General features: G+C 45.5%; 2 protein-coding genes across 8 annotated transcripts in view; both read right to left on the reverse strand.

Annotated features, from left to right (window-relative positions):
* PIGU (phosphatidylinositol glycan anchor biosynthesis class U) overlaps positions 1-27,802 on the reverse strand; it is a 112,734-nt gene that overhangs the window by 64,930 nt on the left and 20,002 nt on the right. The window lies entirely within an intron of this gene.
* Positions 4,188-27,802, reverse strand: part of NCOA6 (nuclear receptor coactivator 6) — a 43,814-nt gene continuing 20,199 nt past the window's right edge. For 4 of the 7 annotated variants that reach the window (XM_068208208.1, XM_068208215.1, XM_068208209.1 and 1 more), the window contains 8 exons: positions 25,906-26,052; positions 23,847-24,966; positions 18,024-18,145; positions 14,163-17,132; positions 12,445-12,513; positions 10,527-10,563; positions 7,683-7,831; positions 4,188-4,788 (listed from right to left, as the gene is read on the reverse strand). In XM_068208208.1, coding sequence (XP_068064309.1) covers positions 4,742-4,788; positions 7,683-7,831; positions 10,527-10,563; positions 12,445-12,513; positions 14,163-17,132; positions 18,024-18,145; positions 23,847-24,966; positions 25,906-26,052 — 4,661 coding nt within the window. In that variant the 3' untranslated portion in view covers positions 4,188-4,741. Of the gene's footprint in view, positions 7,394-7,682; positions 7,832-10,521; positions 10,564-12,444; positions 12,514-14,162; positions 17,133-18,023; positions 18,146-23,846; positions 24,967-25,905; positions 26,053-27,802 lie in introns of those variants that run through there. The other 3 variants (XM_068208211.1, XM_068208212.1, XM_068208213.1) reach the window with 3 other exon arrangements.

The raw sequence follows: 27,802 nt of genomic DNA on the forward strand, positions 1-27,802 counted from the left end.
TCACTGAAGTCTTACCCTCAGCTTTGTGCTTCAGGAGGTCTGGGGATAAGGGAGCAGCACAAGGTGTAGCAGTAAACCAGTGAAATTTCCTCTTGTGTCAGAATTGTCCTTCTACAGAGCCACTGAGCACTGCAATATTCTATCTGTGTGTATCCACCCCTGGTACCTGCTTGTGAAACTCTTGCCCACACATTACCCTCCCCCAAGTGGGACTGACTGACTGTACATGTGCCTTCACCCTTTTTCATGGTTTGGCATCTTTTTTTAACACAATTACAGAACTTGAATAAATCACTGAACTGCAGTTACAAGTCCTATGCAAGAGGTGACCAGGGAGTCAGTTTTCGGTATTTCTGTGTTTATGTGTTGTTTTCAAAGTCACTGTGGGGTTTTTAAGAGAACCCCAACAGAATGAATGCCCCAGAAAGCTTTTTTTTTTTTTTTTTTTTTTTTTTTTTTTTTTTTTTTTTTTGCTAAAAAGCATTTAGCATTTTGGATATACTAAATCTCTTAGGCAGCTTTGAAAGGCTCTAAACCCCAGTTGCTCACCGGGCTGCGTTTGGAGAGCGAGCAGGAGCAGCACGACGGATGCAGGAGTGCCAGGACAGATGGCCCCTCCATGGCTGGAAAAGGTTGCCTTAAGACTTCCCTGAAATGCCCTGGAGAATGTTCCCGTGCCCTCCCGCCTGTGCCCGGGGCAGCCCGGGCAGAGCAGCTCCTGCCCCGGGCTCTGCCTTACACGGGGCCCAGCCACCACGGGGTACCGGGAGAAGAGGGAGAAACCAGCCCCACGTTTTCTACATCACCTGTGCTCTAGGACTGAGACCTCGTCTGGAACTCGAAGCTAACGAAATCCGTCCTTGTGTGTTGTGTGTTCAGTTGGTGTAAGCAGGGTTCGTAGGGAAGCGGTGTCTCCTCCTCGTAGGACATTGTGTAAACATTTGCCGTGTGTCGACTGCCTGGGACACATTGTGTAGTGTGCCTGTGTGTGTGTAACCTGGTTTTGGTTGTTAGGTTGTAATGCTGTCTCTTGACTGAAAAAAAAATCTAATATAAAGAAAAACCACAAAGAAATAAAAATATATATATTTAAAATCTATTTTATGTGTGTTCCTCTAAAGCCTGAAAGTAAATCTGTCTGCAAAATGCTTTGTTTTTTTAGAAATGCTTTTGGAAAAAATCAGTGGTTTGAGAGACAAATAACAGAAAAACATTCCCTTTGAAGACAAAGACACACAGGAGAGGGGATAGCACAGGCTGAGGAGTTGGAGGGGATTTTTTCCCCTCCCCATTACCAAACCTTACATTTCAGCAGATAATGACAGAGCTAAAGCAGATGTCGATTGCCCTGAGAAAATCCCAGATCAGCCAATCACTGCAGCACCATCTGTTTCTCCAAGCACAGTGTGAGATGTTCTCAGCACCCATGAGAGGCAGAGATGCCTCCAAGGTGCTTAAGGGCTTGGAGATGAGGAGAGGCTGAGAGCTGGCACTGCCCAGCCTGGAGGAGGTTCAGGGAGATCCCGCCCTGTGTGCAGATTACTGATGGGGGGAGTGCAGAAAACAGAGCTGGAACATTCTCAGCGCAGGGACAGGGTGAGAACACAAATTGAAGTTAAAAAAAAAAAAATCACTTGAACATAAGAAAATGCTTTTTCACTGCAAGGGTGGTTGGCCACAGGAGCAGGCTTAGAGGTTGAGGAGTCTTCATCCTTGGAGGTAGCCAAGATGAGAGGACACATGGCCATGAGCAGTTTTGGGCAGGGGTGGGATGGGGCTTGCCCAGCCCAGTGGCTGTGCCAGCTCCTCCAGCAGAGCCAAGCCAAGGAGACACCCATGACCCCCCAGGTGCTCGGAAAAGCACTTCAGAGAAATGTTAGATTAGATGCTGGGAATGAAAAAAATAGCTGGGAGTGAGCTTTCATAGCTTTGATAACCTTCTTATGGGAAAACCAAATTTGGCAGCTGGAGACAAAGCCTAGGGTTTTTGTGATGGATGGAGCTCAGGAGGTCCAGTCCAACATCCTGCTCACAGCAGGGTAAACACTGAATTCAGACCACAGGGCTTTGTTCAGCCAATGCTTGAAATTCTCCAAAGAGAGAGATCCTGCCACTGCATCCCAGGGGGAGTCGTTTCTTCTGCCCACTCAGGAGCTCCTCTCTTTCCATTTGTCCTGGTGGTGTCCATCCCTGTCGCCCAGCTTGCATCTCTATAAAATCCTGGTTCCATCTTCTGCAGATCACAAAAGGGCGATGGTACCCATCTCCCTCAAGCTCTCCTTTTGGTCAGGTGTTCCAGCCCCAGGCCATCCTGGTGGCCCTCTCTTGTGTCTCCTCTACATTATCAACATCTTGTGGTTGGGTGGGAGGTGGAAACCAGGCGATATTCCAGATCCCCAAATGCCAAGGGATCACTTCCCTGCCCCATGGGCTGCCCTCCCTGCCCACAGCCTGGCTCAGCTCTCCTCTAGGGCTTTGACTGTGAGCTGCTCCAAAGTCCAGCACTGCTCAGAGGACCATTTCAGGGGCCCTTTGCTCCTTCCAAGGCTCCTTCCCAGTGGTAGGATCTTGCAGTTCTTCTTTCCCAAGGTCCATGTCCCTGTAAATGGCAACCCTGACCTCAGGCTTGTCTGTTCCCCGCAGGGTGGTATTTCCCACACACTGAAGCACATTCCCCCTCTTACCCTGGTTTATTGGTATGTGGACCTTTTCTGTGAAGACTTTCCAGTTTCGTGGACTTTGTCCTTATTCTCCAAAGCTTCCCACCCAACCTGAGCAGCAACAGGAGCAGCGAGGCCAAGCACGGAGCAGGGTGAGCCCCAGCAGAGAGTAGGGGCCCAGCAAAGACTGGGGGGCTGCCGTACCCACATCAGCTGTGCCTGCACAGGGACACGAGCAGCCACACTCTGGCAGGGAGGATGGAGACACTGGAGTGCCTGGAAAGCTGCCTGGTGGGAAAGGCCTCGGGAGTGTTGGTGACAGCAGCTGAACAAGAGCCTGGTGTGCCCAGGTGGGCAAGAGGCCAATGACACCTGGCCTGTACCAGCCATGGTGTGGCAGCAGGACCAGGGCAGCGACCGTGGCCTGTGCTGGGCACTGGTGAGGCACCTCCAACCCTGGGGACAGTTTTGGGCCCCTCATGGCAAGAAAGGCATTGAGGGGCTGGAGCGTATCCAGAGAAGGGAACTGGGCTGGGGAAGGGGCTGGAGCACCAGGAGCAGCTGAGAGAGCTGGGAGGGCTCAACCTGGAGAAAAGGAGGCTCGGGGAAACATTCACTCTCCACAACTCCCTGACAGGAGGGTGGAGTGGGGTTGGGCTGTGCTCCCAGGGAACAAGGGAGAGGATGACAGAAAATGGCCTCAAGTTGCACCAGGGGAGGTTCAGGTTAGATACTGGGGAACATTTCTTCATGGAAGAGGTTGTCCAGTCCTGGCACAGCTTCCCAGGACAATGGTGGAGTCCCTGTCCCTAGAGGGATTTTAAAAACGTGTGGATGCTGCACTTGGGGACATGGGTTACTGGTGGCCTTGGCAGTGCTAGGGGAACAGATGGACTTGATGGTTTTAAAGGACTTTTCCGTCCCCAATGATTCTGTGACATTGGCCTCACTCAGTGCCTGCTACCTTGTGCAGAAATAGCTAATTTCTGTGATTATAAAAGCTGACAACATCCATTTAATAACAATTTATATTTAATCAGCATTTTGAGACACACATTTTAAAATTCAGCAAGAAAGAGAAGAGGTGGCAGTGTGTGTGCACAGAGCTCGGGCTCTGGGCTCTCCCCAGCAGCTCCCAGGAACAGCGAGCCTGACCTACTTTCCACGGCAGCACATCCCGAGCGCCACGGCCGATGGCAGCAGAGCTCTCCAGACCGAGGGACGCCAGGCTGCTGCCTTTGTCCCGTGGAACCGGGCCTTTTCCCTGCCTGTGCCCTGCTGAGCAGCCCTGTGGGGAGCCAGGCTGCTGGGGCTCCTCTGCTCCCTGTGCAGCCCCGGGCAGCAGCGTGTCCTTCCTGTGCTCCCTCGTTTGCAGGAGCAGCTGCATCAGTTAATTTGTTGGTGGTTAAACAAAGTCCTTGCTCAAGCTACATATAAGGAGCTTGCAGGCCCAGAGCTCTAAATAATCCCTCCAATCCTCTTGTTTGGAATGATGCTGCTGTTGTTGCTAATAATAATTCAACCCAATTTATAGGACAATAACATTTATTTAGAGCATGAAGAATTCCACATTATACAAACCCTTAAATTTATTTTTTGTTTCACTGGTCCATTTCTACAACAAATACATCAGATCTACTATATAATAAAATTATTTACATTTCCAAACAACACGGGGTTTGTTTATAAACCCTCCGACTGCTATTCACATACAGTACTTAAACAACAGCACATTACATTATTTTAATACCTAAAAATGACAACCCTGTATTCTAAATTGTTTATGAAAAGTGGAAACAAATAAATTTACAATTGTCTTCCCCTCCTCTTCTATTTCATACAAACACATTACCCTAATGTGCTAACCCTGACTTCACTTTGCAAATCCAGGGGGTTTTAGAAGAACCCAGTTTTTATATCTATTTATCTGTTTTTTAGAAAAAAAAATCATTTATTGGGAACAGTATAATATTAAAATTACTTACTGTACAGAATTTTATTTAAAAAAGAAAAATCACAGCTCAAAATTGCTATTGGTAAATTCACACTCATTTACAAGTCTCATGTTTCCATGCAGTAATTTACTTGGATTTTCTTCTTTTTGACTGCATTGCACTGGCACTCGTTTCTGAAATCAAGAGAAGAAAAAAAGCATGGATATGCAGTCGGTAAGCCATTCCCCAGAGGGGCACAGATTGCCCTGTCATTTTTCCAAACTCACACCAGAGTGTGTGCTCTGGAGAGCAGGATTTCCCCACGCCGGGACCGACTCCTGAGCAGCTGCGGCACCCCCGGGCCGCCAGCCCGACACGCACGGGGGCCCGAGCGGCGTGAGCTGGGCGCTCACGCAAAGCTGACAGAACAGCTTTGAAAGAAGAGCCAAATGTTTGTAACTGTCCCCTACGTGCCGTGCCCCACGTGCCACAGGGGAGCCGTGTCCCAGGAGGAGAGGGCGCTACACAACCGCTCTGCCACGCCGCTCAGCACCCCAGCTGTCTGAGCTCCGAGAAGGTCATTAGAAAACAAGTCTCTGCAGTGTACACCGAGCCACAGGAACACAGCTGATGCAGAAAGACACAAATGTTAACACCTGCAGGGCCACAGTGACAGCAGATGACATTTCCAGTGCACTTACCAAGGCACTAAATTTCCATTTCAAAACAAAAAAAGAGTAAGGACCAAAGGCATTTGCATCTTTAGATCTTTTTAAAAATGTGATTTTAAATGTTGGCAATGTCTCTTTGGCTCTTCATAATGTTTTCCAAAAACTATTGCAGCTGTGTGTATTTTAAGAGTCAAAAGGGAAAAAATTTCCAAGCCCATCTAAAATTAGAATAGCAGCAGTTTAACTCCACAGCTGTTACATGTGGAATTAGAAAAAAACAATCAACATTTCAAAATTTAACAAACTCAAAGCTACAGTAAATGCTAAAAGCAGCCCTTGCTGGAAAAGTACTCCAAAAAGGGAAAACACCAGTACAGTACCAATTTTCAGAAGTGAAACATCCCCACAGGCTCGACTCCAGCCTGGAGCCCTCCAAGCAGCAGGAGTGACTTTGAAGTAGCTTCAGCAGCAGCTGTTGCTGCCCTTGCTGCTGCTCAAGGCTCTGTGTTTGGGAGGAGGAGTGGGCCAGCAGCACGCAGTCTCTTGGGAGCATCACCAGCACCTCCCAAGCCCTGCACCCCAAAGTGTGCCGGACACACGTGGACAGGGCTGACCCTCCCTGCGGGTCCCTCTTCTCTCCCACCGACCCTTCTGCCTCCTCCTTCCCGAGGCTTAGCAACCAAGTTCCTACTCCAGCTGCTCAAAGTCTGCTTCTCTCTCCCCGCTCCTTTATTTTTCCTAATAATGGCTTTAAGCAGCCTCTATCTGAAGAGATAACTCCTCCCAGCCCCACATTCCTTTTACCATGGATTAGGGGGTTTCTCAGGACACAGATAACATAATGAGGACAGGAGCAACCAAACCAGAATAATTAAGCTCTGATTCACTAACAAATACGTACAACAGAGCAGGCACAGGCAGCAGACCAGGTGACACTCCTGTGGCCACCTCACTAACGTGCAGCTTGTCCAGAACACCTGGTCTGGCTCATTCTCCACAGCCTGGGAGCAGCTGTGAGCTTGCAGGTAAGGCATCACAGCCAGGCATCCCCTGCAGACTGCACCCCAGTGTCCAGCAAAGCCCTTGGGCACTGCGGCAGCTTCAGATGCATGACTTGGAACCAAAGGTTTTATTTACAGAGGTGAATGTATTACACAGTCAGCACAAACCCCTGTGAGAGTTTTGGTATTATTTAAATTTGACGCGCTTTCCTGTTCCCACATTTTCAGAATTTGAAGTTTCACTGGTTGTCATCTTTAGGTTTACCCAGCACAGCGTGTGGGGCAGGTCACACGCTCCAGATCCCCTCAAACGCAGGCAGGGATTTTACACTGGCTTCACATTTTTCAAACTTTTTTTCACAATCATGAAAGAGAATTTATTTTTACAATACAGACTCAGATTCTTCTGCACAGTCCTGCCACAAGAAGTAAATATAATTAAGTTCAGCAGTCACAAAAGTGCAGAACATATAGGTCCCCTGTGTAATCTCTGGGAGTCATTGCACAGTAACGTAAAGCTGGAATGCTTCTCTGAAACTCTGACAACACAATATTCTTAGCATCACACTTGAGCACCTCCAGAATGGAAATGGTGGCTGAATTCAACTTGACTTCCTTTTATAATCATTTTATATTAGTACCTCTTTGTTCTGTATATTATCTTTAAAATAGTGGTTGAATGTTGCCTCTTGACGGTCTCTCTCTACTCTCTTGTATAGCTTTGGTCCATCAGCATTTTTCTGACCCTTAAACACAAGAAGCTGACAGAATTAGCTTCAGCATGGCACTGGGCCATGCATATCACACAAATGCTGCATAATTGTTAAAGGCTGTAACCTGGGCAGGAGTAAGATACGTCAGCACCTGCTAATGCCATGGGTTAATAACGTCGGGAGTTCAGATGTTGTTGCGAAGCAGAGCCGAGGCTCTGTGCTAGCACACAGCACTCCCTGATGCTCCTGGCTGCCACCTCAGCAGCCTCTGGAGCGTGCCTGAACCATGGCATTTGACTCGGCAAGAACCGACCGTGCACTTGGGAACACTTAAGTCTTGTATCTTTCGGACTTCAGGAAAAGGAAAATGTCACTTTTTGATCTCAGTACGGTCCTTCCAACAGCAGGACATTTCTGCAAAGAGAATTCAACTAGGCAAGGTGCTGAACACTATGGTGGTGAGTGCTGCAGAAAACAAGTTCCACAGATGTACCAAAGAGGAATTCATACAGGATTACTGCCAGTGCAGACGTCGGGAAATGCTTCAACACCAACCTGTGGCTAAATCCTTGAAACTAGAGATAAAGCACCCAAGGTGTATGAGCTGCAAACCAGCGTTACGAGGCAGCTACTGCCAGGGCAACACCTGGGGAAGCAGGTTAGGAGCTGCCCTCTCCCCAGGAAGGGTGGCCGTGCATGTTACCTTTAGCTGTGCCCGATGTGGACGCGGGTCGCGAGGATCTCTTGCGCTGCCCGTTCTCTACAGTTTCCTGTGAAGCGGCAGAATCCTCTGTTCTTGAATTTCTTCTACTTGGAGTTTTAGACTTTTCACAGTTCTCTTTTGTCTCATTACTAATAAAGTGGGACAAAATATTTCTGATGAAGTGTGAGAAGAATTATGTTTTTCTATGCAAGTCAGACAAGCTGGAGGATGGCCCAACACAGGTACCAGTTCCGGACTATTAGCACTGAAGATATGAAACGCTAGAGATACCAGAAGTTCTATCAGATGAAGAATGACCTGAGTAAGCCAGAGTATAGTCCATTTCTATCAAAAATTATCAGAGGATACAGAATTGAGAAGTCCTCAAAGAAATATTTTCAACATAAGAAGACCAAGAAATTAGATGCATTATAAATTGTCTGCTCTGTTTTCCACAGGTGCCACCATTTACTGAAGTCTAGGAAAAGCAAACAGGTTACATTAGAGACTGCTGCAGTATGGGGGTGCAGAGTTGAAATTGCAGATGAACATCAGGAGGAATTAAGAACTCTCCAGGGAGTATGCCAACTTTTGGGTTTGCTAAAAAGACTTGCTCTATTGATCTTAGCTCTATTGATTCTTAGCTTTTTCTGCTATAAAATAATAATTTGAGGTACTGTGGAAATCTGTTTCTTGCCACTGAGACAATAAAGGGAGTGTTACATTTTGTAATTAAATTCCCCTTTTATTTTATCTGTCTTAGCCCTGTAAACTCATCCTGAGCTTTGGGTGTTTTCTCCTTAATGCATACTTGCCAGACAATTTCTGGTGACTAAGCAGTTTCAGAAGTTTAAACTAAACTTCTCTTGTGTGAATTCAAAGGTAAGTAATTAACAAAATAAATTATTCTGCTGATAACGGAAAAGAAGAAAGCTCATTTCAGGCCCTTTGGGTGACAGCTTGCAGGATTTCAGGAAAGGGTGCCTGAATCAGAGACTGAAGACATGGCACAGGGTGACCTGTGTGTGACAGAGGTCTCACTGCAGCGTCACCCTTCAGACAAGTCCTGCTTTGAGGGGAAGGACTAAAACCACACAAACTTTAGGGTTAAGAAACAGAAACCTGAAATAAAACAGTTTCTCAATGGAAGGAGAGACAAACATTCTCAAGGAAAGACACACAGCAGAGGAGACTATAGATTGTACATTATCTCAGATACAAAAGACTGAAATCTATTTCCCTGTAAGGGAGTATTATGGGCCATCTACAAACTGGATCCCCCAGAGAGGTGGGTGCTTCCCAGAGGGAAGCAAACAGGCATCAGCACCCAAAGTTCAGTTAGTACAGGTCATTTTTACAGATTCTAGTGACTAAATCCAGAGCTGGGATTATCTCATAGCATCCAGCACATCACTTCCCTCCTTTTATAGGAGGAAATCAAATTACTCCAAGTGAAAATATTTCTAGTGGTTTATGGGTTGCAAGGTTCCCCTAAAGTTTTAAAGGTTTTTCATGGCTTTAAATGAGAATAGGTTTAGATTAACTATTAGGGAGAAATTGGCACGGGTTGCCCAGAGAAGCTGTGGCTGCCCCATCCCTGGATGTGTCCAAGGCCAGACTGGACTGGGCTTGGAGCAACCTGTGATACTGGAAGGTGACCCTGCCCATGGCATGAAGGTAAGTTTTAAGGTCCCTTGCCACCCAAACCATCTGTGATTATATCAAGATTTGTCCTGTATAGTTCAACATACCCAAAGCTGCACAGTGCAGCAGCCATCACTAGACCCAGTTTGCCTGCAAACTTTCCTTCTTTTGCAGTCTTGCTCTGAAGAGCATCAATCAGAAAGACCCTGAAAATGCCTCTGTGGCAATCTGATGTGCTGGATGAGTTTGGACATAGTCACACAAGGATACTTCATTTGGAAAATCTGCTCAGTTGCCAATGTCCCACCTTCAGCTTTTCAGAAAAATTCTACCTGGAAGAAAACTCACTGTGAAATTTCAGCTTGTCTTTCAAAGATGCCAGTCCAAATGAAGATAAATAGGGTTAAATATTCCGTTCAGAGCCATTCCTGATCTGAGGAAATGTACTGCATTCCCTTCCTTATAAAGGAAGGCACTGCCTTGTCTCCTGAGGAACCCGACAAGGGGCTGTCCCTCTCGGCCCGGCCTCGGGGGTCACTCCACCCATGAGGGCAGTGTCCAAAACCCGGCGGCTGTGCCAGCACCGTTAGCCAAAAACCTCCCCAGGGGCTCTCGCTGCCAACTGAGCCTGGGGTGTTTAGAATCTTCCAAGCAGATCTTGGAAATGGTATTTTCTTCTGACAGAACACAACCATTTGAAATAATATCTTTTAATAACTGAATGTCTTAACCAGGACAACATGAAGTTTTTACCTGACTTTTCTTATCAAATGTTGGCAGAGTGTTAACAAGCAAATAGAGGAAAACTGTTAAAAACGACCCTCAAGGCAGAAGAACAAACTTTTGAAGGCTTTCATTCAGAAAACAAAAATTCACATGATATAGAATAGCTAAGCTGCAGGCTTTGGAGGGTTAGTTTTGATTTGTTGTGCAACCATCAAGACCCTTCCAGGACTTGAAAAATCCAGGCCTGAAAGGATGAGAGGAAACATTGCCCAAAGCACAGACTAAGGAAAAGGTTAATTCATTGCATTTCAACAATGGTTTGGATCATTCAACTGGCCTGATTTCTTAGCAGGAAAGAAAGGATATGGCCAAGAAAATGAAAAACAGTAGCAGAGGTTGAGCAATTAAGCAAAGAGAAAGGGACTTCTCCCACGAAAGCTATATCTACTCTGAATCTACAAACTATCTCCTTACCTTTGACCAGCAACTACTGCAGCATTTGTCTCAAGTTCTACAAAAGAAAAAGATAATTTTAAAGTCTGCTGTAGAGGTACATACCTGCTGACAAGGCATGACTAGCTCACATTTTTTTATCACATATTATCTCAAGGATAAGCTTCTCTCAAAGCAAAGCAAGCAAAAATACCATATTGGCTAAGTGCTCGGTCTGATTACAGCCTTCAGGACACTTGCAGTCAGCTAAGACAGGGAAAAATTAAAGCCCTGCAGAGGAAAACTGTAGAGAAATTCCCTGGCTACACTCATCTCCCTTTTAAACTTCCATTTTAGACAGCATATTTCTACTAAACCTTCTAGGTTTTATTAATTTTTAAACCTTAAAAGTACCCATCTGGCTCTATTTTTCACAAAAAAATTTGCCTTAACTCAACTGCCTCCCAGAGCAATATCTTCTAATGACAAATTTCTGAAGCCCAATTGCACTTGTACAGAATTGGAAAATATCTCAGCGGAGATGATGCAAAGAGAAGTCTGACCTGTTTTCTCTCTCTCTCTCTCTCTCTCAGTGATTCTGTACACAGAGGTCAGGTTGCCTTTGGAGTCTTCACCTCAGTAAACAGCTCTCCTTTTCAGCACAGAAAATGTCAAGTCTTTTTACTGTCTGCTTTTAAGTCTCTCTGTATCCACCGTATCCTTTGTTGAGAGGGAAGACCTCTATCTAAACACAGGCCCTCTCATGAGGAACTGCCAGAGATTTGGGGATTAACATTGCAATGTCATGGATGAACCCCCTGTGCTTTGTCTAATTGCCCAGCTCAACGCCTCCATCAGACTTGGGGCCAGTGGGACACAAACTGGGGCTTTGCCTTTCACAGCAATTAAGCCCCCACTTTGCTAGAGCGTGCACAGTGAATAGAGGCATTTTAAAAAGTAAGAGAATGGGCAATGTCTATCTTCCTAGGACGAATTTGCAGTGTTGGAACATCAGCCTCTTCAGTGTAAAGGGATATGGAACTGTCCAAGAAAAACAGACTTCTTGGGGACTAAGGAAGAAGAGACTGAGTGATGAAAGGAGTTACCTTTCTTCCCACCCAAAATTTAAACTGGAAGACTATCCAACAGCAAACAATGGATAGCATCGGTGCTTCCCCCAGCAGGGACCCCCAGTACAGCCACAGCAGCACAGGGTAATGAGTTGAGTGTGAAAAACAAGGGTGTATGACCACCTTTGTCTTAGTGGAAATCCAAAGAAAACAATTTCATACAATTTTTACTTCCTGAAAACCCTATTTCCAATCAGATTAGAGATGGCAAATAGATGGAGAGTGGCACTTCCCATAAGTAAGCCCACATCTATCTGTTTTCCCTGCTCAACATGGGAATGACTTTTTTAAAACACCCCAGAACTGATGGTGAAACACCATGATAATAAATGGCAACACCATGAAGTCATCTGCCAGGGCTCCATCCTGAAACACTGCTGGGAGAGCATCAAAAGTTGAACACAAAAAAAAAGGATTACCACTCTAAACCACAATCCCAGCATGGCATGAACATATTTCTGTATTCAGAGGGGTACAATGAAAGAAACACCTTTCCTATTAGCTCGGCATAGAACTCCCAAATTCAAACACAATGTACTGTTACAAACCCAGTCCCTCCATCTTAACACTGAATATCTAAAACCTTTCTTGGGGATTTTTTCATCTTTTACTCGACCCCATCCTGAATCTCCCACAAGGCTTTGGAGACTTCCAAAGCACAATGTAACTAGCAAAGTAAAACCATCCCAAAGCACAAATAACAATAAAAACCCCTACCCAACCCCCAAAATACACGGCGTGTTAGTGACCACTGAATATGCATTCAAACAAATACATTTTCATACAGGATTTAGTTCACCTCTATTCTGCTTTTCCAAAGGAAGATTTACCTGTTCTTTGAACAGTACTTTCTGATGTTGCAACTGAACTTTTTTTCTGTGTTAAATGTTGAGAGGATGCTAGAATAAAAGTGGAGGGAAAAAACATTATTGTCAAAGGGAGCAAAGGAGTTCCTGTTGTGTGATCAGGCTGGTAGAAAATGCTCTCTCTCCCAGCTGACGGCACTTTGCCATTTACAGATGCAATATTTTTAATCTACCCTCCACTTCCCTCCCACCACATACACACCTCCCCCTTTTTAAAACAAACTCTGGCAAAACTATCCCAAGCAAGTTTTCTCAAACTAGAATGAGTGACGAAATGAAGTATCATAAACAACATTTTTAAAGGTAACAGTTGTTCAGCAGACTGCGACATTAAAGGAAATAATAAAATTTTAGTAGTTTAGACTCCTTTTTTTAAATGCTAATTTCAACAGAGATTCTGGGGGAAAATAGCATATTTTTAATGAATGAATGCCCACACTCTTTAAATTCAAGTGCACAATATGCTCCAGAGTTGCCCTTGAAGGCCTTTGGCAATAAGATGATGACTTAACCTTTCTTAGGTTGCCAAGAAAAAGAATCAGGCGGAAAAATAATTTTTGTTTCTAGTCTTCAATGTGATAGTGAACAGGAAGACAAAAAGTTTAACATTCCTGCTTGAATAAAAACTATCACTTTCTAGACAGCTAGAATTCCTTCTGTGAAGCTCAAAGGAAGCTTCCATTTTCCAGTGGCATGCGGCTACGACATCAAACAGCCATGGGGAAAGTCACACTGCGGCTGAAGTTTTCAGTTCCCCTGCATGACTTCTGTGGATTTTATCATCCATGATTTTATCCTCTGTGTCCAATTCATGTTGTAAAGCACAACACTCACTCAGCTCACTTCAAGAGTGACAGGTTTGTATCCACGCCAGATTCAATAAATTAAAAATGGCATCAAGAACTAGCATCAATGTCATATATTCAGCACATAAAATATCAAGTCTTTTTACTGTCGGCTTTTAAGTCTCTCTGTATCCACCGTATCTTTTGTTGAGAGGGAAGACCTCTATCTGCCAGATAGATATACCTATATCTGCCAGGAAGACCTAAGTCTGCCAGATGCTTAAATTAAAATAGCAAAGCTCAGATGTAAAGGTATTTTATGTTTTCAAACTGAATGCAGTTAGCGTTTTCGTTAATTTCTCCAAAATGAGCATTTATGTTTTTCCCTAGACAAATGGGGGTTTGGTGTGGGTTGTTTTTTTCTTCTGTTCTGGAGGTTATTCAGCAATTTCCCTAGAGGATGAAGGTTATTCAGAGATGAAAACAGTATTATTAGGATTAATTCAAAATATCATAATTAAGTCAATAAATTGAAATAATTTACAAAATCAAAAGTCTGTGGCAAGACCGAAGCAGAATGCCAATGTATCCACCAGTATAAAAGGGATCCTCTGTATTTGTCATTACTGATACACCCACTTTTCCTCCTTGCTTCCAACAGTTACATGAAGTTACAGAATCACATGTTCATGACAAGCACGCCACTGAAGCAGCAAATGGAAAGTGAAATAAAACATCTGGAACTCGAACCTTGGCGATTACAAGTCCGTGTCTCACTCAGCTGTTAGAAACAGAAGGGCAGCTGTCAGCCCTGGCTGCAGTGCCGGGAGAGCAGCCCCTGGGACCTCCCGAACCGCCTCGTTCCCTCCCGCCGTTCTCGCGCAGCCCCGCACTCACCTGCGCTCTGCAGCAGCTCCGGGGCTGCTGCGGGCTTCTCCTCGGCCGCGGCGCTCCCGCTCGGCTCCGGGCCCCCGCCGGGGTTGCCGCCGCTGGCGCTGGGGCCCGCGGGGTCCGGGGCGGCTCCGGCCGGAGGGGCTGCGGCCGGGAGCGCGCCGAGCCCGGGGGTGCTCGGGGTCGCGCCCGGGGACGCGCAGGAGGGAGCGGCCGCCGCGGGGCTGAGGCCCGAGCTGCTGGGCCCAGAAGTGCTCTGTTTCGTAAGACTGGCTGCTGGAGGGGTCCCGCTTTTGCTGTCGAGTTCTGCTGAGGGTTGCTCTGTTCCCAAACTGTTTGGGACCGACGTTTCTAGTCCCTGACCTTCTGCTTCTCCATCCAAAGCGTACTGCTCTTCCCCTTTCTCCAGGGAGCCAGTGACCTTCTTGCACGCTTTAGTCAGGAGGAGCTGGCCAATCTTGTCTACCTTTCCCTTTCCCTTGCTGGATGAAACGGGACTGCGTCTATTCCCAGAGCCCGGGCTGCTTGTCAGCAGAGAGGAAACAACAGGTCCCGACTGGGCTGCTGGCACAGGGCACTGCTCACCCGACCCTGCACCCTGGGAAGTCTCCTCCGGGCTGAAGTCCTTGGCTTGCTGAGCAGGAAGCTGTGAAGGAACACTGGAAGGAGCTGGAGCGGAAGAAGGCAGTTGGACAGGAGATGCCAAGGGATTCAGAACAAGTGACCTGCTGGTGGGAATACTGGACACAGGACTGGTGGATGAGGTGCTGGGGGGAGTGGGCCCGGAGGAAAACTTGATATTCTGTGGGATATGCAAAGGACCAACAACCGCGACCGACTGAGGCATCAGACTCGAGTTAGAAGTCATGGGGGCTGCTGGAATCGTGCTGGACTGAGAGCCCTTCATCACTTGGATGATTGAGGATGAGTTTATAAACACAGGTGTGATGAACTGCGGCCGGGCGTTGGACTGAGCCGTCGACTGTCCCTCGGAAACCATCACTTTGCTCCCCACGTTGGGCATGGTGACAACAGTGGACACTAATGCAGATTGCAAGTGGGATGGCAACGGAGCTGATGTATTAGCAACAGATGTAATAGGGTTGGAAGTCACAAAAACTGTTATCTGGTTGGGAGGTAAAGGACCTGAAATAGAAGAGCTAACGGGCCTCTGCATTACTGGAGGAACATTCTGCGCCACACTTGCATTTACTTCTCCCAGTTCCTGGTGCCCTGGATTCGGACAGGGCTCATTATTTTGAGGCAGGCTAAGTGAATTGGATGGCTCCTTGCTCAATGATGAATCCTGCAGTGGAGGAATGACAGCTATCTTCTTTAGCTCCTCACCAGCGGGGACAATTGGTGCCATTTCAAGACCAGTCAGCCCAGGGGGCTTAATGGTCACATTAGGAGCTCCAGAATTGTCAAGAAGTTGACTTAGAGAAGTTGGTGCCTCCCTCATGGCTGGAGATACCATGGCTTTACTTTCCTCCATGACTGGGAGCTTACTGCTGTCTAAGGCTTGCCCATCTTTTTTTGCCTGTTCCTCAGGAACCAGCACTTTCATTTCTGGAGTAGGGACACCTTTCAGTTCCACACTGGGCTGGTCCTTGCTGCCTAGGACACCTTGTGCACTTTGACTCTCAGTATCCTGAGGCACACTAAGGCTCTCCTTATTGTCTTCAGGAATGCCAGTCACAGCAGGTACAGAAACTGTGGGATTCTGGTTACTTAGCATGGAATTATTTTGAAAACTTGTGGTCACAGGTGTCGGCAAAGAAGAGGGACTAGTCATCATATTTCTCTGTAATTCCATGTTCTGCAAGAGAGATGGATTCTGCTGAGTTGTCAATGATAGTTTAGCTGCTTTTGAATTCTGTCTACCAGGGCTTGGTGTAGTTTTTCTACTGGATCCAGGACTGGACCTTCGACTATTGCTTGGGCTTGCTCTCTTTGTTCCTCCAGCGTTGGTTTGTTTGCCTGAATTAATGACCACACCTTCCAACTTGTGTGACTGTGAGGCAGTAAAACTGGACTGGTTGTTAATTGTGAGATTTGATGGGGCTTGCCCAATGGCCTTTAAAGTAGTGGGATTCAGACCCTGCTGATCAAATCCTCTATTGAGATTAGGCCTGGGAGGTAAAGGAATATTGATCTGGGGAGGGAACAGACCAGCAATAGAGGCATTGAGCCTCTCTGGAGACAGGCTAATTTCGGAGGGTTCTGTGCTGGGTGGACGGTTATTAGGAGTCTGAGGGTAATATGGCCTTGGGCTAGCTCTGTTTGGGGTTTTAGGCCTTGATGTTTGTGATGGGGCAGCAACATTTGGAAAATGGTGTGTAAGGGCACTAGACAGAGAACTAGACTGCTGCTGGGGACTTGCACCTTGGGCAGCTGAAAGTGGGGATGGTCCAGGCTTGGGTCCTGTCATCATTAACTGGTTCTGTGAAACTACTAAATGAGATGTCACATTATTCTGAGCTCCTGATGTTGGAGGGCCCTCAGCTCCACCTCCTTCTGGAAGAGAGGATACTGATGAGACCTCTCTGAGGGGTGAGCTGGAAGGATTCTGTACGTTATCTGGATAAACCATTTTTCTTGCATTATTTCCCAGAGGAGGGTTGCCTGGCAGGGCCATCCTCTGTTTGTCAGGAGAGGGAGGCACGGGCCCAGGCCCCTGGAGGTTCACCATCACTGGCATGTTCCCGCTCTGCTGCATTGGCATCCGCTGGGCATCCGGGTTCAGGGGCGCCCTGGGGGGGTGAACCCCCTGTGGCACAGGCAGCCTGACTGATTTGGGATCCTGCTGCATCATCAGCATCATCATCATCTGCTGCTGCTGTGGTGTCTGGGGGGGTGCCTGGCCTTGCTGCGGGGCTGCCTGGGGCTGCTGCTGCTGGGGCTGCTGCGTGTGTGACATGAGCTGAGGTGGCATCTGCTGAAGTGGCCTTTGCTCCACTGGCTGAGATGGATAACCTAAGGCAACAGGATGACACATGGTTAAAACCAGCCAAAGATCAGAGGAAGCAGAATTTCTGTAACAAGCAGGACTGGATAGAAAGTACAGCCTGGAGCCTGTTTATCTTGGCTGAGAGACACATTAACAAAACAGGCTTTACAAACAAAGCTGAAGATTTTACTTAATTCATAAAAATAGTTTTACTTAATGTATGACTTGCATGAGATTTAACTGGAGATTTCTTAGTGTGTTGTATCAGCTACTAACCCAGGCTCACACCTGACAAGTCTCTGCAACTGCCCGTGGGCTTCCTTTCACTGGCAAATGCAGAGCTGGGCTTTCTACAAATTATTACTCCTTAAAACTAACTTCAGAGTTTGACAGCCCCAAGACATCGACCAGCACAGCTGCCACAGACCTGACAATTTCTTGAGAATAAAGTAGAATCTGCCATGTGTTACTTGGCCAAAACCATGCTAAGAATTCCCCGTGTGGTTTATAATATAAATCCTATTGCAGACTTTAGATTTAATCCTCTCTACATGCAAAGGATCATTCCAACTACAACCACTGTTGCTTCTCAAAAATCAGTTATTGGTCAATGCTAAATTTTTAAGACATCAGTCTGTGCTACAGGTAGAAATATAACATTTTTTATCAGTTATATTACTGCTGAATAACGCTGCAGTACTCAGTATACCTGCAGGATGATAAATGAGAATGGGGCCGCCTCTTCATTTTGAGCTAACCCAAAGAAAATACTTAAACAATGGTACCAATTACTTACTAGGAGGAAAAAAAGTTTGAAATTGATGTGTGATAGCATAAATAAAATGGAACAGTTGCAAAGATCGTTAAAACTCTCCTGTAGTTATTACATTCAGATAATCACAGAAAAATCCTACTACCTGGTGGCCTACTTGCAAAATCGGAGAGTTTAGGGCCTGACTTCTCTAAACTTATTCCTTGGTCTCCAGACATTGATGACTGATCACTCTCCTCCAGGCCAGCTGGACGTGATTCTGAAGAACTGAAAGAAAAAGAATCGCAATTAAGAGCCAGCCACTACATCATTGCTTGATTTCTGCTTCTATAACCAAGTACTCAAGTAATTAATTGCCAGCACTCTCCCCACATCTGGAACAACCCACTGAAATGCCTCTGACATAACTTGCCAGACTGGGACAAGCACACCAGGTCTGTGTACAGTCACTGCCTTAGGTACCACTGGAAAGGAAACAAGTTGCCTGGTGCTCTGCTGATCCTAAGCATTCATTTCTGCTGTGAATCTGAGCTTTAGAACTAAGACAATGCCAATGGATATTTCAAATGATAGAGCCTCATATATTTCAACTAAACTAAACAGGCTTTCCTATGACATCTGAATGGATAAGCAAGTGCCATGGGTAGATGCATTTTAAATTTCTTTTAATGGTAGCACCTTTTCTTCCAGTATTACACCCAGAAGTGACTCACTCAGGGTATCCAAGACCTTTGATAAAATCACAGCACAAAGGCACTGACATGTCAGGCATTGCAGTCACCCTCCAGAGACAGAGCTGTGTGGTACTGGGGCTCTGTAAGTGATCACACGCTGGTATGGGTTGGAAAGGACCTTAAAGCCCATCTCATTCCACCCCCTTCCACTGTCCCAGGCTGCTCCAAGCCCCAGTGTCTAACCTGGCCTTGGACACTGCCAGGGATCCAGGGGCAGCCCCAGCTGCTCTGGGCACCCTGTGCCAGGGCCTGCCCACTCTCCCAGGGAACAATTTCCTCCCAATATCCCATCCATCCCTGCCCTCTGGCAGTGGGAGCCATTCCCTGGGTCCTGCCCCTCCATGCCTTGTCCCCAGTCCCTCTCCAGCTCTCCTGGAGCCCCTTTAGGGCCTGGAAGGGGCTCTGAGCTCTCCCTGGAGCCTCCTCTTCTCCAGGTGAGCACCCCCAGCTCTCCCTGCCTGGCTCCAGAGCAGAGGGCTACAGCCCTTGGAGCATCTCTGTGGTCTCCTCTGGACTCTCTCCAAAGGAGTGTCCTTGTGCCCCAGGGCTGGAGGCAGCTCTGCAGGTGGGTTTCACCTGAGTGAGGCAGAGAGGCAGAATGTCCCCAGCCCTGCTGCCCACACTGGGGATCAGCCCAGGACTCAGCTGGGTTCTGGGCTGTGAGTGCACAATGCTGGGTCACATTCAGTTTCTCATCCATCAGCACCCCCCAAGTCCTTCTCCAGAGGAATCTGATGCTCTAGGAGACTCTCTAGGACAATTTAAAACTGTCCAGACTCAATGCCCAATACTTGGACTAAATCAAGACAGCTTTTACAGACTCAGAAAAACCCCAAGTTTCTATAGTGAACAACATATATGGCCAGAGGATGAAAATAAAGAGGGATGAAGAGCAGAAGAACTAAACTGCTTATCTCCTTCATGAATATATAAAGGTTATAGGAAGTTCTGTGTAGGAAAAGCTCTAAGCTAAAATTAAAGACATCAAAAAAAGTACACTGCCAATAAAAGAGAGGCAGAATCATGCAGAAATGCCATGGACAGAAGTAACACTTTTAGCAAAATACGAATCTGAAATCCATAATGGTGGGGAGATAGATCCTATTTCAATTTACTTGAGAATAACAGTTTCTGGCATCTTGTGCAGCTGACACTAAGCTGTAGACATGCATGGAGACACCCTGGCCTGTCCTAATGTTCTATCAGCTACCTAATCAATATTCCAAAAAAAGCATGTGACTGGAAATCCCTGAATTTTTGTGGGTCAAAGCTGGAGAGAGCATATACCAAGAGAGAAGGTGAAAATAGGTCAAACAGAACTGTTCCAGCCACTGCTGCTGAGGGCAAGTACTGCCAAGGAAAGCACCTGGAGTGCAATGCTGTGTCTTATCCAGCACATCACCCATTTTTCTGATGCAGGGAGTGTAGGCTTACATGCCTCCACCAAGAGATTTGATGAAAACTGGCAAAATGCAGAAATATGCCCAGAGCATTATATTAACAGCCACAAGTGAACAAAAATTCTGGCAGCAAAATCACCCAGAAGAGCTGCAAGCTTTGGTGCAGGCACCAGCCATGTGAACTGAAATAATACCTAAAATTGTCAATGCAATCTCAAATTTGTTAATTTTGCTATTTATTTACAATGGTGGAAAATTTAAAATGCTACAGTTTCAGTTCAGCTCAAAGGTGATCCACGGCATCACTGCACAGAAAGGTTTATCCCAGAAAACAAAACTGGTGCACAGTGGATCCCTGGCAAACAGTTCAAATGTGGCAGAACAGACCCGAGCTTGGTTTGCCAGCAATGAGCAGCTATGGTAAGAAAGTCTGCTTCTGTCATTGCTGGAAAATTTCAACACCAACTGAATCTCAAATGCGGCTGAAATTCACCGGGCATGTTTAGCAACAACCACTGGTGAAAAATACCCAGAATATGAATAGCAAGATGCTTGTGTGAGGGACAAAATAGTCCATATTTATTCTTCTTTTCTATTGCTCTAAGTGTGAAAAAATATGTAAGAGTAACTGCACACCTGGTATGGTCTGGATTGCCATCAGCAGTAGCTCTGCTCTACCAGCTGCACTCTGAAGTACACCCTTCAGATACAAATCCCTCATCAGAGCAGAGAGAGCGCTCCAGGAAAACCCAAACCAACCAAAGCAAAGAAGGTGGCAGCTGGGTCATAAGGAGAGCTAAGCTAAAATGACAGGTGTGGCAGCCCCAGCCCTGCCCAGGAGCAGCAGCTCGGGGCGTAGAGAGGCTCCTGCCCTGCTGCTGAGTGAGGGCATTTCCGCGCGCTGCCAGGGGACCGGCACCCCCAGAGCCGCGGCGAAACCCGCCGAGTCTGGCAGGGAAAAGCCTCTGTGTCCCGCAGTGCTGTCACCACCTGCCCCAGACACTGCCAGTGCTGCCACTCAGGCTGCAATGACCTCCCACAGAGGATTATTTCTGTTCTACCAGTGCACAGGATGCTATGGTCTGTGCACAGGGGAACATCAAACAGCTGCTTGCTTCTGCATGGACTTAATAGAATTAACCGACCTGTTTTATCCACAATCCCATTGCATCTAGCATCTTGTTCCTCAGTTTACATCCCATTACCCACAGTCTCCGGGTCCAGCACACAGATGCAAACACTTTTAAACAACCAAAATGTCCCGGGTTTCAGTCCAATGCAAAGTTGCTCAATTAAGCAAATCCTTGAAACTATTTTAGACTCAGCTGAATAAACTCTTTCAATAGCTCACTTATCCTATTTACATTCCAACATGACTGCAATCCATATTCCTAGCTGTACTTTTGTTACTATGCTGTTATTTCTCAGAAATTATTTCTTTTTACTGTCTTTATCAAATTAGCTGCATTTCCACACAAGGTTTGCTGCTCTGAATTCTAAAATTTCTGAGGAAGAATGACAGAGAGGAAGCTGAGATGAAAAGCATCCTATTTGATTCTGATGCAAGAGAAAGTGATCCAAATTGGATTTCATTCCTGCCAATTCCAAGGCAGGAAAGTGCCGAGCTTGCTCCAAGATGTGAGGGAAGCTGAGAGAGAGGGAGGCAGGAAGGTGCTACAGCCAGCTTTCACTGCACTCTCCCTCCTTTTGCTGGAGAATAAACTCGGGAACTTTTGTAAGAACAGCTCCCTTCTCAGTACTTCTGCAAGGATCAAGTATTGATTTAGTAGAACCATGTAGAACCAAAATGCTCATCCATATCAGAACAACATTCTGGTTCCTTTGTTTATTACACCAAAATCTGATTCAAAACCTTTTTTAGGAGCTGAAATTGAGCTGCCATAGCTCATTAGAAAAGCTGTAATTGAGACTTCTTCTATTGTGAAAACTTTTTAATAAGCAGATAGTCTTGTGAGGCTTTGCAAGCTCAGAGGAAGAGCTTTATAGACACATTTATTGATATTCCCAGGCCACACTGAGGCTGGGTGCTCATCAGTAAGACCAATGAAAACAAAATCATAAGAAGAGTTTTCTTTAATTATTAATGAATTTTTTTTCAGAAGGTGCTGCCAGCTCATCTGCTCCCTCTGAATGCTCTGTCACTTGCACAGCAAGGCACTTGCTGCAGCAGTGGTTACCATTGTTTTATTGGAATCTGTTTGGACTGAGGAAGTGGTGTCTGTGTTAGGTTTCTAAGTCACCCCAAAGCTGCAGACTGGCCACACACTTGGTGCTGGCCAAGTTACTTTACCTAGGTTTCCACATCTGGCCACAGATTGTGTTCTCCTCCAGCTGCAATCTGAGATCACTGAGCAGCAGTGAGGACCTGACAAGCCTTACCATCACTGTATACAGCTATACAGGAGAGGCTTGAAAAGCTTTTTTCCAAGGCCTATTAAATAAGCATGCTTTCCTTTACCTTACAGCATTTCTGCATTTTATTTTTGTACTAGTTAAGCCAATTAATGATTGTCACAAAAGATCACTTGCTATAGATGATGTTTTTCAGTCCACAATTAAAATGTCCATGAGATTATTAATTCCATCTTCATGAAGGAATCTTGACACTGCAGAAAATGCAGGCTAGGGCTACACACTGAATACCCAAGGGAAAAGTTAAAATATTGAACATTTTGCTTAGTACTTCGTGCCAGCTTCTCTTTGCACTGAACTGAACATGTGCCTCTAGGAAAGGCAGCATAAACTTCAGGTTAAAAACATGATTATTCAAAGGGGCCAGGCTGGTGGAACCAGAGCCACACCAGGATCTTCACGTGCTATTGCCATCTTTTTGTTTGGTTCTAAGAATTTAATTTTGATATTTGAATATTTCTGTGTTATAATTTTCTGTGTTTTTTTTTTTTTTTTCATTTTTCCCTGATTGAAAACAATCCCCCCAAGTACCATCAGGTTTATTCCTGTTAATGCCCCATGGGCTCATCTGCAGCATCAGGATAATTAAATAAAGCATATCTGCCTTCACCATTTGAGCTGAATAATGGCACAGCAGCAGCAGCTACCACCCTGTGCTGGGCGATAGTGAACTGTCAATGGCAAATGCTTACAGGACATCTGGCCAAGAAAGAACACTCTGGCCAAAGAATAAAGAGATTCTGCAATCTTGTATTTTCCTTTAAAAGACATTGATTCATGATCTTTCAATCTTTTCCATTGGCCTCCTCCCTCTCAAGAGCTGTAGGGGTTTTTTCCTTCCGAATCTCTGCTAGGTCAGGAAGACCAGCACTGCTTGGATTTGTTAATCTCATACCCAGAAAGTACCACATTCTTCCCTTTAAATTCTAGCTGCAGCTTCAACTAAGAGAGAAGTCCAACTCAATTCCAGGCAGAAATGTGTCAGGCTATGCACATGGTTCAGGAAACAACCCCCCAAAATCTGTCCTGCACATGTTTTACAGAGGCTTCTAGTTCTTCTGAACATACTTCCCACCCCTTGATCGTGGCTGTCAGACTGCTTAAAAAAGGCAGCCTCCTCTTCCAAGGGCTGTGACACCATGGGCCACATGCTCAACTTCCTTCACCCAGTAAAGGTAAGGAACAGTGCTCCTAGAATTGGGTTTATAACTGATTTTGGATATTTGCATGTTATTTTTAATCTTGAACAAACATTCCAATGACCGACTCTTGAGAGAACTGCTACAACATGAATAAAATACAAGTCCTTTCTGACCCATTACTTGCTGATAAAATATTGACAAGATGCCTGTGGGATTTTCTTCATGCCCCTTATAAAAAACACGGTAATATTAAACCTACGTTGTTTGTTCTAGCTGTTGATTATTTTTCTTCTTCCTTGGAGGCTTCTTCTTCTTTGGCTTGTTGGCATTCTGGTTATTCTGTTTGTTGTTCACACCAAAGTGCCCTGCTGAGATATCGCTCTGGAGTAGATTAACCAAGAGCGGACTCGTGAGCGTCACATCTTTATTGACAGGAAACACAGGGTTCTGCCCACAGGAAACCTGATTCCCATTGGGAGTTCCACTAAACCCTGTACTGAAAGGCAGCCCATGGCCAGAGAAATGACTCCCTGAAGCACTGTTGTTTCCTTGCATTCCTTGCATATGAGAAGGCACCATGTTTGGCTGCTGCACAGGAACCTCAGGTAACATCTGTGTCAAGTTCCCATCATTGTTTGTTGTGGTCGCAGTATCCCCAAGTTGCTGAGAGATGTGAGGACCAGGTCCAGTGGGTCTTAAAACTTGCCCTTGAATTCCCATCACCTGAGAAGGATTCCCATTCACGGGGCCCTGCTGTGCCATCATCTGCCCAGTGAACTGCACCATGTTTCCTTGCATGTTTGGGGTTGGTCCTCTCATCAGTTGAGCTGGCCCCGTCATAACATTGGACTGGTTTTGAGTATTAAAAGGCTGTTTATTTCCTTGCATCTGAGTGGTCATCATCTGCTCCATCATTGAGTTTTGCTGTAGCAAGACCTGGCCCTGAGGTCCCATCATCTGATTGTGTGTGGACATCATCTGCTGTCCCTGCTGGGGAATCATCTGTTTGGGTGGAGTCATCCTCTGGGGAGAGGGACCAAGATTTTGGTTTTGGGGTGTCACCATCATTTGGCCTTGCGGCATGAGCTGAGTTCGAGAAAGTATCATCTGGTTTTGAGGGTTCAGCGATCCCTGAGCCTGAATGTTCACCATCTGTCCTTGAGAGGACACAATTTGCTGATGCATCCCCATAAGCTGGGACTGTGGTCCTTGCTGAGGCTGTCCCTGCATGTTGCCCATGTTAACTTGTGGCACCCCACTAGCACCAGCCTGCTGGTTGTTCATATTTCCATGAAGTCCCATTAGATTGGTCTGCATCATATTTGGTGGGCCATGTGCTGCTTGCATCTGAGTTTGAGGAGGTCCAGATCCTTGGCCACCTTAAGAAAATAAAAAGAAAATACCAGTAAGAAACTAATTGGAGTGGTGCAAGAGTGTTCACACCTTTACATGTCGAGTACTCCAAAACTGCTTTCCTCCCTTTTCCAATAAACTGGCATAGCTCATATATTTGCCGTCCTGGGATGCAAAGTTTGATGCTATAGATACATGTTCGTTGTCAGAACATCCTACATCTCAAAATAAACACTTGGACTGCTACTTCCCCTGTATCCCACTGCAGAAGACAGAACAGAAACTTAATTTCAGTTGTTATCTGCACCTAAGTTTGAAAATCTTCCCTAATGTCACCTAACTCAGCAGAGTAATTAATAACCAAAATGAGCTTCAAACCCAGAGGATAATTTATAATGGGTTAAAGAATAAATGCACACGGAGTGCTAATGAAATGACATCATCAGGGTATCCATAATCCAGCCAAAAGACTAATAATTGAGTTGTGAAATGGAGGGAGACATTTGTGAATTAAAGATTTCATTTTCACACTTTAAGAAGACTTCAGAAATTTTTGAAGGAAGTAATAAATAATCTTTTCAAAGCAGAACAAGACTATTTTGCTCTTCTGCTTCTAAGATAATTACTTTTTTTTTTTTTCTGGACAAGAAGTCCCTTTTGTGTTGTATCTTTATTACTCCTTGCCTCCAAATTTCAGTGCTACCGTCCACTCAATTTCTCAACAGTTGCTTCTGAAGCCCAGACCCACAGTCCTCATCAATAACAGTTGTTGAGAAACATGAGCAGCCTTATGCTTTTCTTTTCCCTATCCAGTACTACACACAGAGTGCTGCTGCAGCCCCAGCCAGCAGCTCCCTGTTAATGGCAGGAGTTTAATGGTTTGGGATCCTGTGACACAGGAAAAGGCATCATGTGCTACAAATGGAAAATGGCAAAAGCTGAGGAACGCCCCCCTGCAGTCAGACCTGCGTGCTGCACGTTCTGGCTGGTTGGCAGCTGTGGTGCTCCGCTGTTCCCTGGCGTTCCTGGAGCTGTGGAGGGCACCTGGCCTTGCAGGAAGTTCTGGTTGGCCTGGCCTGCAGGGAAGCCCGGGGGGAGCCGCTTGGGCATTCCTGAACATGAGAATTTTCTGATTAGTTAGTATGGAAAATGGGAAGGAAAAAATAGACAAAATCTATAATTGGAGAATACCTTTGAGTCTGTACTATCATACGACAGGTTTAGGCAGAAATTATTTTTTGCCAATATACAAAATCCACTGAAGACATTTATAGTTACTACCTGTGGTTTGTTGTTTTCTGCTCTACTGCATCTCTTAGCACACCCTTAACTTATTCAGTGTACACAAACAGAAATAACTGGTATTCTTCTTAGTGATGTGCTCCTCTCACCAGCTCTGACACACCGGGTACACACTCCTTATCAGTGCTGCTGTGTGCACACACTCAAAGGGTCTTTTCATCCCAGAGCGGGCTGAGGAACCCCACAGTTCAGTACATCCAGACCTGCTGCTCATTCAAGTAACTCTGCTATTCCTGCTGCAAGAGCAAGGAATTCTTTGAGCTCTTATGTGGCACAACACCCGCACCCTGGCACATCCAAACACCACTGCTGCCCTGGGACAGAGAGAAAAACCTCCGCTCTACCTACCAGTGTGGGCAGCAGCCTGGATGGACTGAAGAGAACACACTTCTTTTTAACTCACTGTCCACACAATGCCTCAGACTTTGAAGCAACCCTGCCCACCACCCCCTTTATTTTCCTGACCCTGTGCCAGAATGAGACTTCAATTCCTTCTGCAGTTACAGCTTTCTTGCACACATAATTCTACTGCTTGTGCTAATTATCTGGTCTTAGGTTGTAATTAATATTTCAAGGTAATCAAGTCTATAGGCCAAACACCAAATCTATCTGCAAATACATAAACAGACTTATTGAAACACCACATCACTGGAACCAGCTTTGGTTCCGCTAAACTTTTAGGGATGCTTTGCACATAGAAATGCTTGAACTGAGAAAAAAATAAAGTGTTAGCTTGGCCTATTCCAAAGCTGGTATAAATTCTGATTTGCTAAATTGGCTGTGTGAAATGAAATGCAAAGTGTTTGAATGCATTCATTTACACCAAACCTTTAAATGTAAGGTGGCTCAAAAATGGAAAGATCTATAATGACAAATTAACACATAAATTGCAGCAAAGAATGAGCATGCATAGAAGTCAGGCAAAAATCTCAGCAGTGGGAGCAACACAGCTTTGCTGAAACCAAGGAATCCTGTCTTTTAAAATCACCTGAGGATACAGCTCACAGCAGCACTGGTGATTTAGCAATAAGGTCTAAAATAAGACTAAATAACATATTTTGACAGTTTATTTCTGGTGTGACTTTAAACTCAAAAAAATTGAGGTTTGTTTGTAGTAGGTTTAGTTAGGAAGCAGAACATGGAGATTATACTGGCTAAAGGTCATGGCTAAGATTTTTGATGGGGACATATGGCTGGTGAGGCAAGACTGTAGGGAAATGTGACAATAATAGTGAATAACTGCTTCCAGATGGAGACAAATAAGATACATCAAGTGTACACTGGCAGATCCCAAGAGAACCTTGAAACACAGAAAATTCATTTGAATTCAAACAAGACCCATGGTACAAACAGTGAAAACAAGAAGCTTGTCCGGATCAGTAGACCAAGAAACAGGAGTTCCTTACAAGGTTTGGACAGATTTTGGATGTACAATATGAGAATGCAAGACACTAGAATGTACTTATGTGTGTGTAGGTGGACAAAGAATATTGGCCATAAGTACATACAAAAATGGCTTAAGCAAGAACTGGTGTATGGGACCTGAGAACAGCCATCCAA

This window comes from Anomalospiza imberbis, chromosome 17, assembly GCF_031753505.1.
Source record: "Anomalospiza imberbis isolate Cuckoo-Finch-1a 21T00152 chromosome 17, ASM3175350v1, whole genome shotgun sequence".
Lineage (NCBI taxonomy): Eukaryota > Metazoa > Chordata > Aves > Passeriformes > Viduidae > Anomalospiza > Anomalospiza imberbis.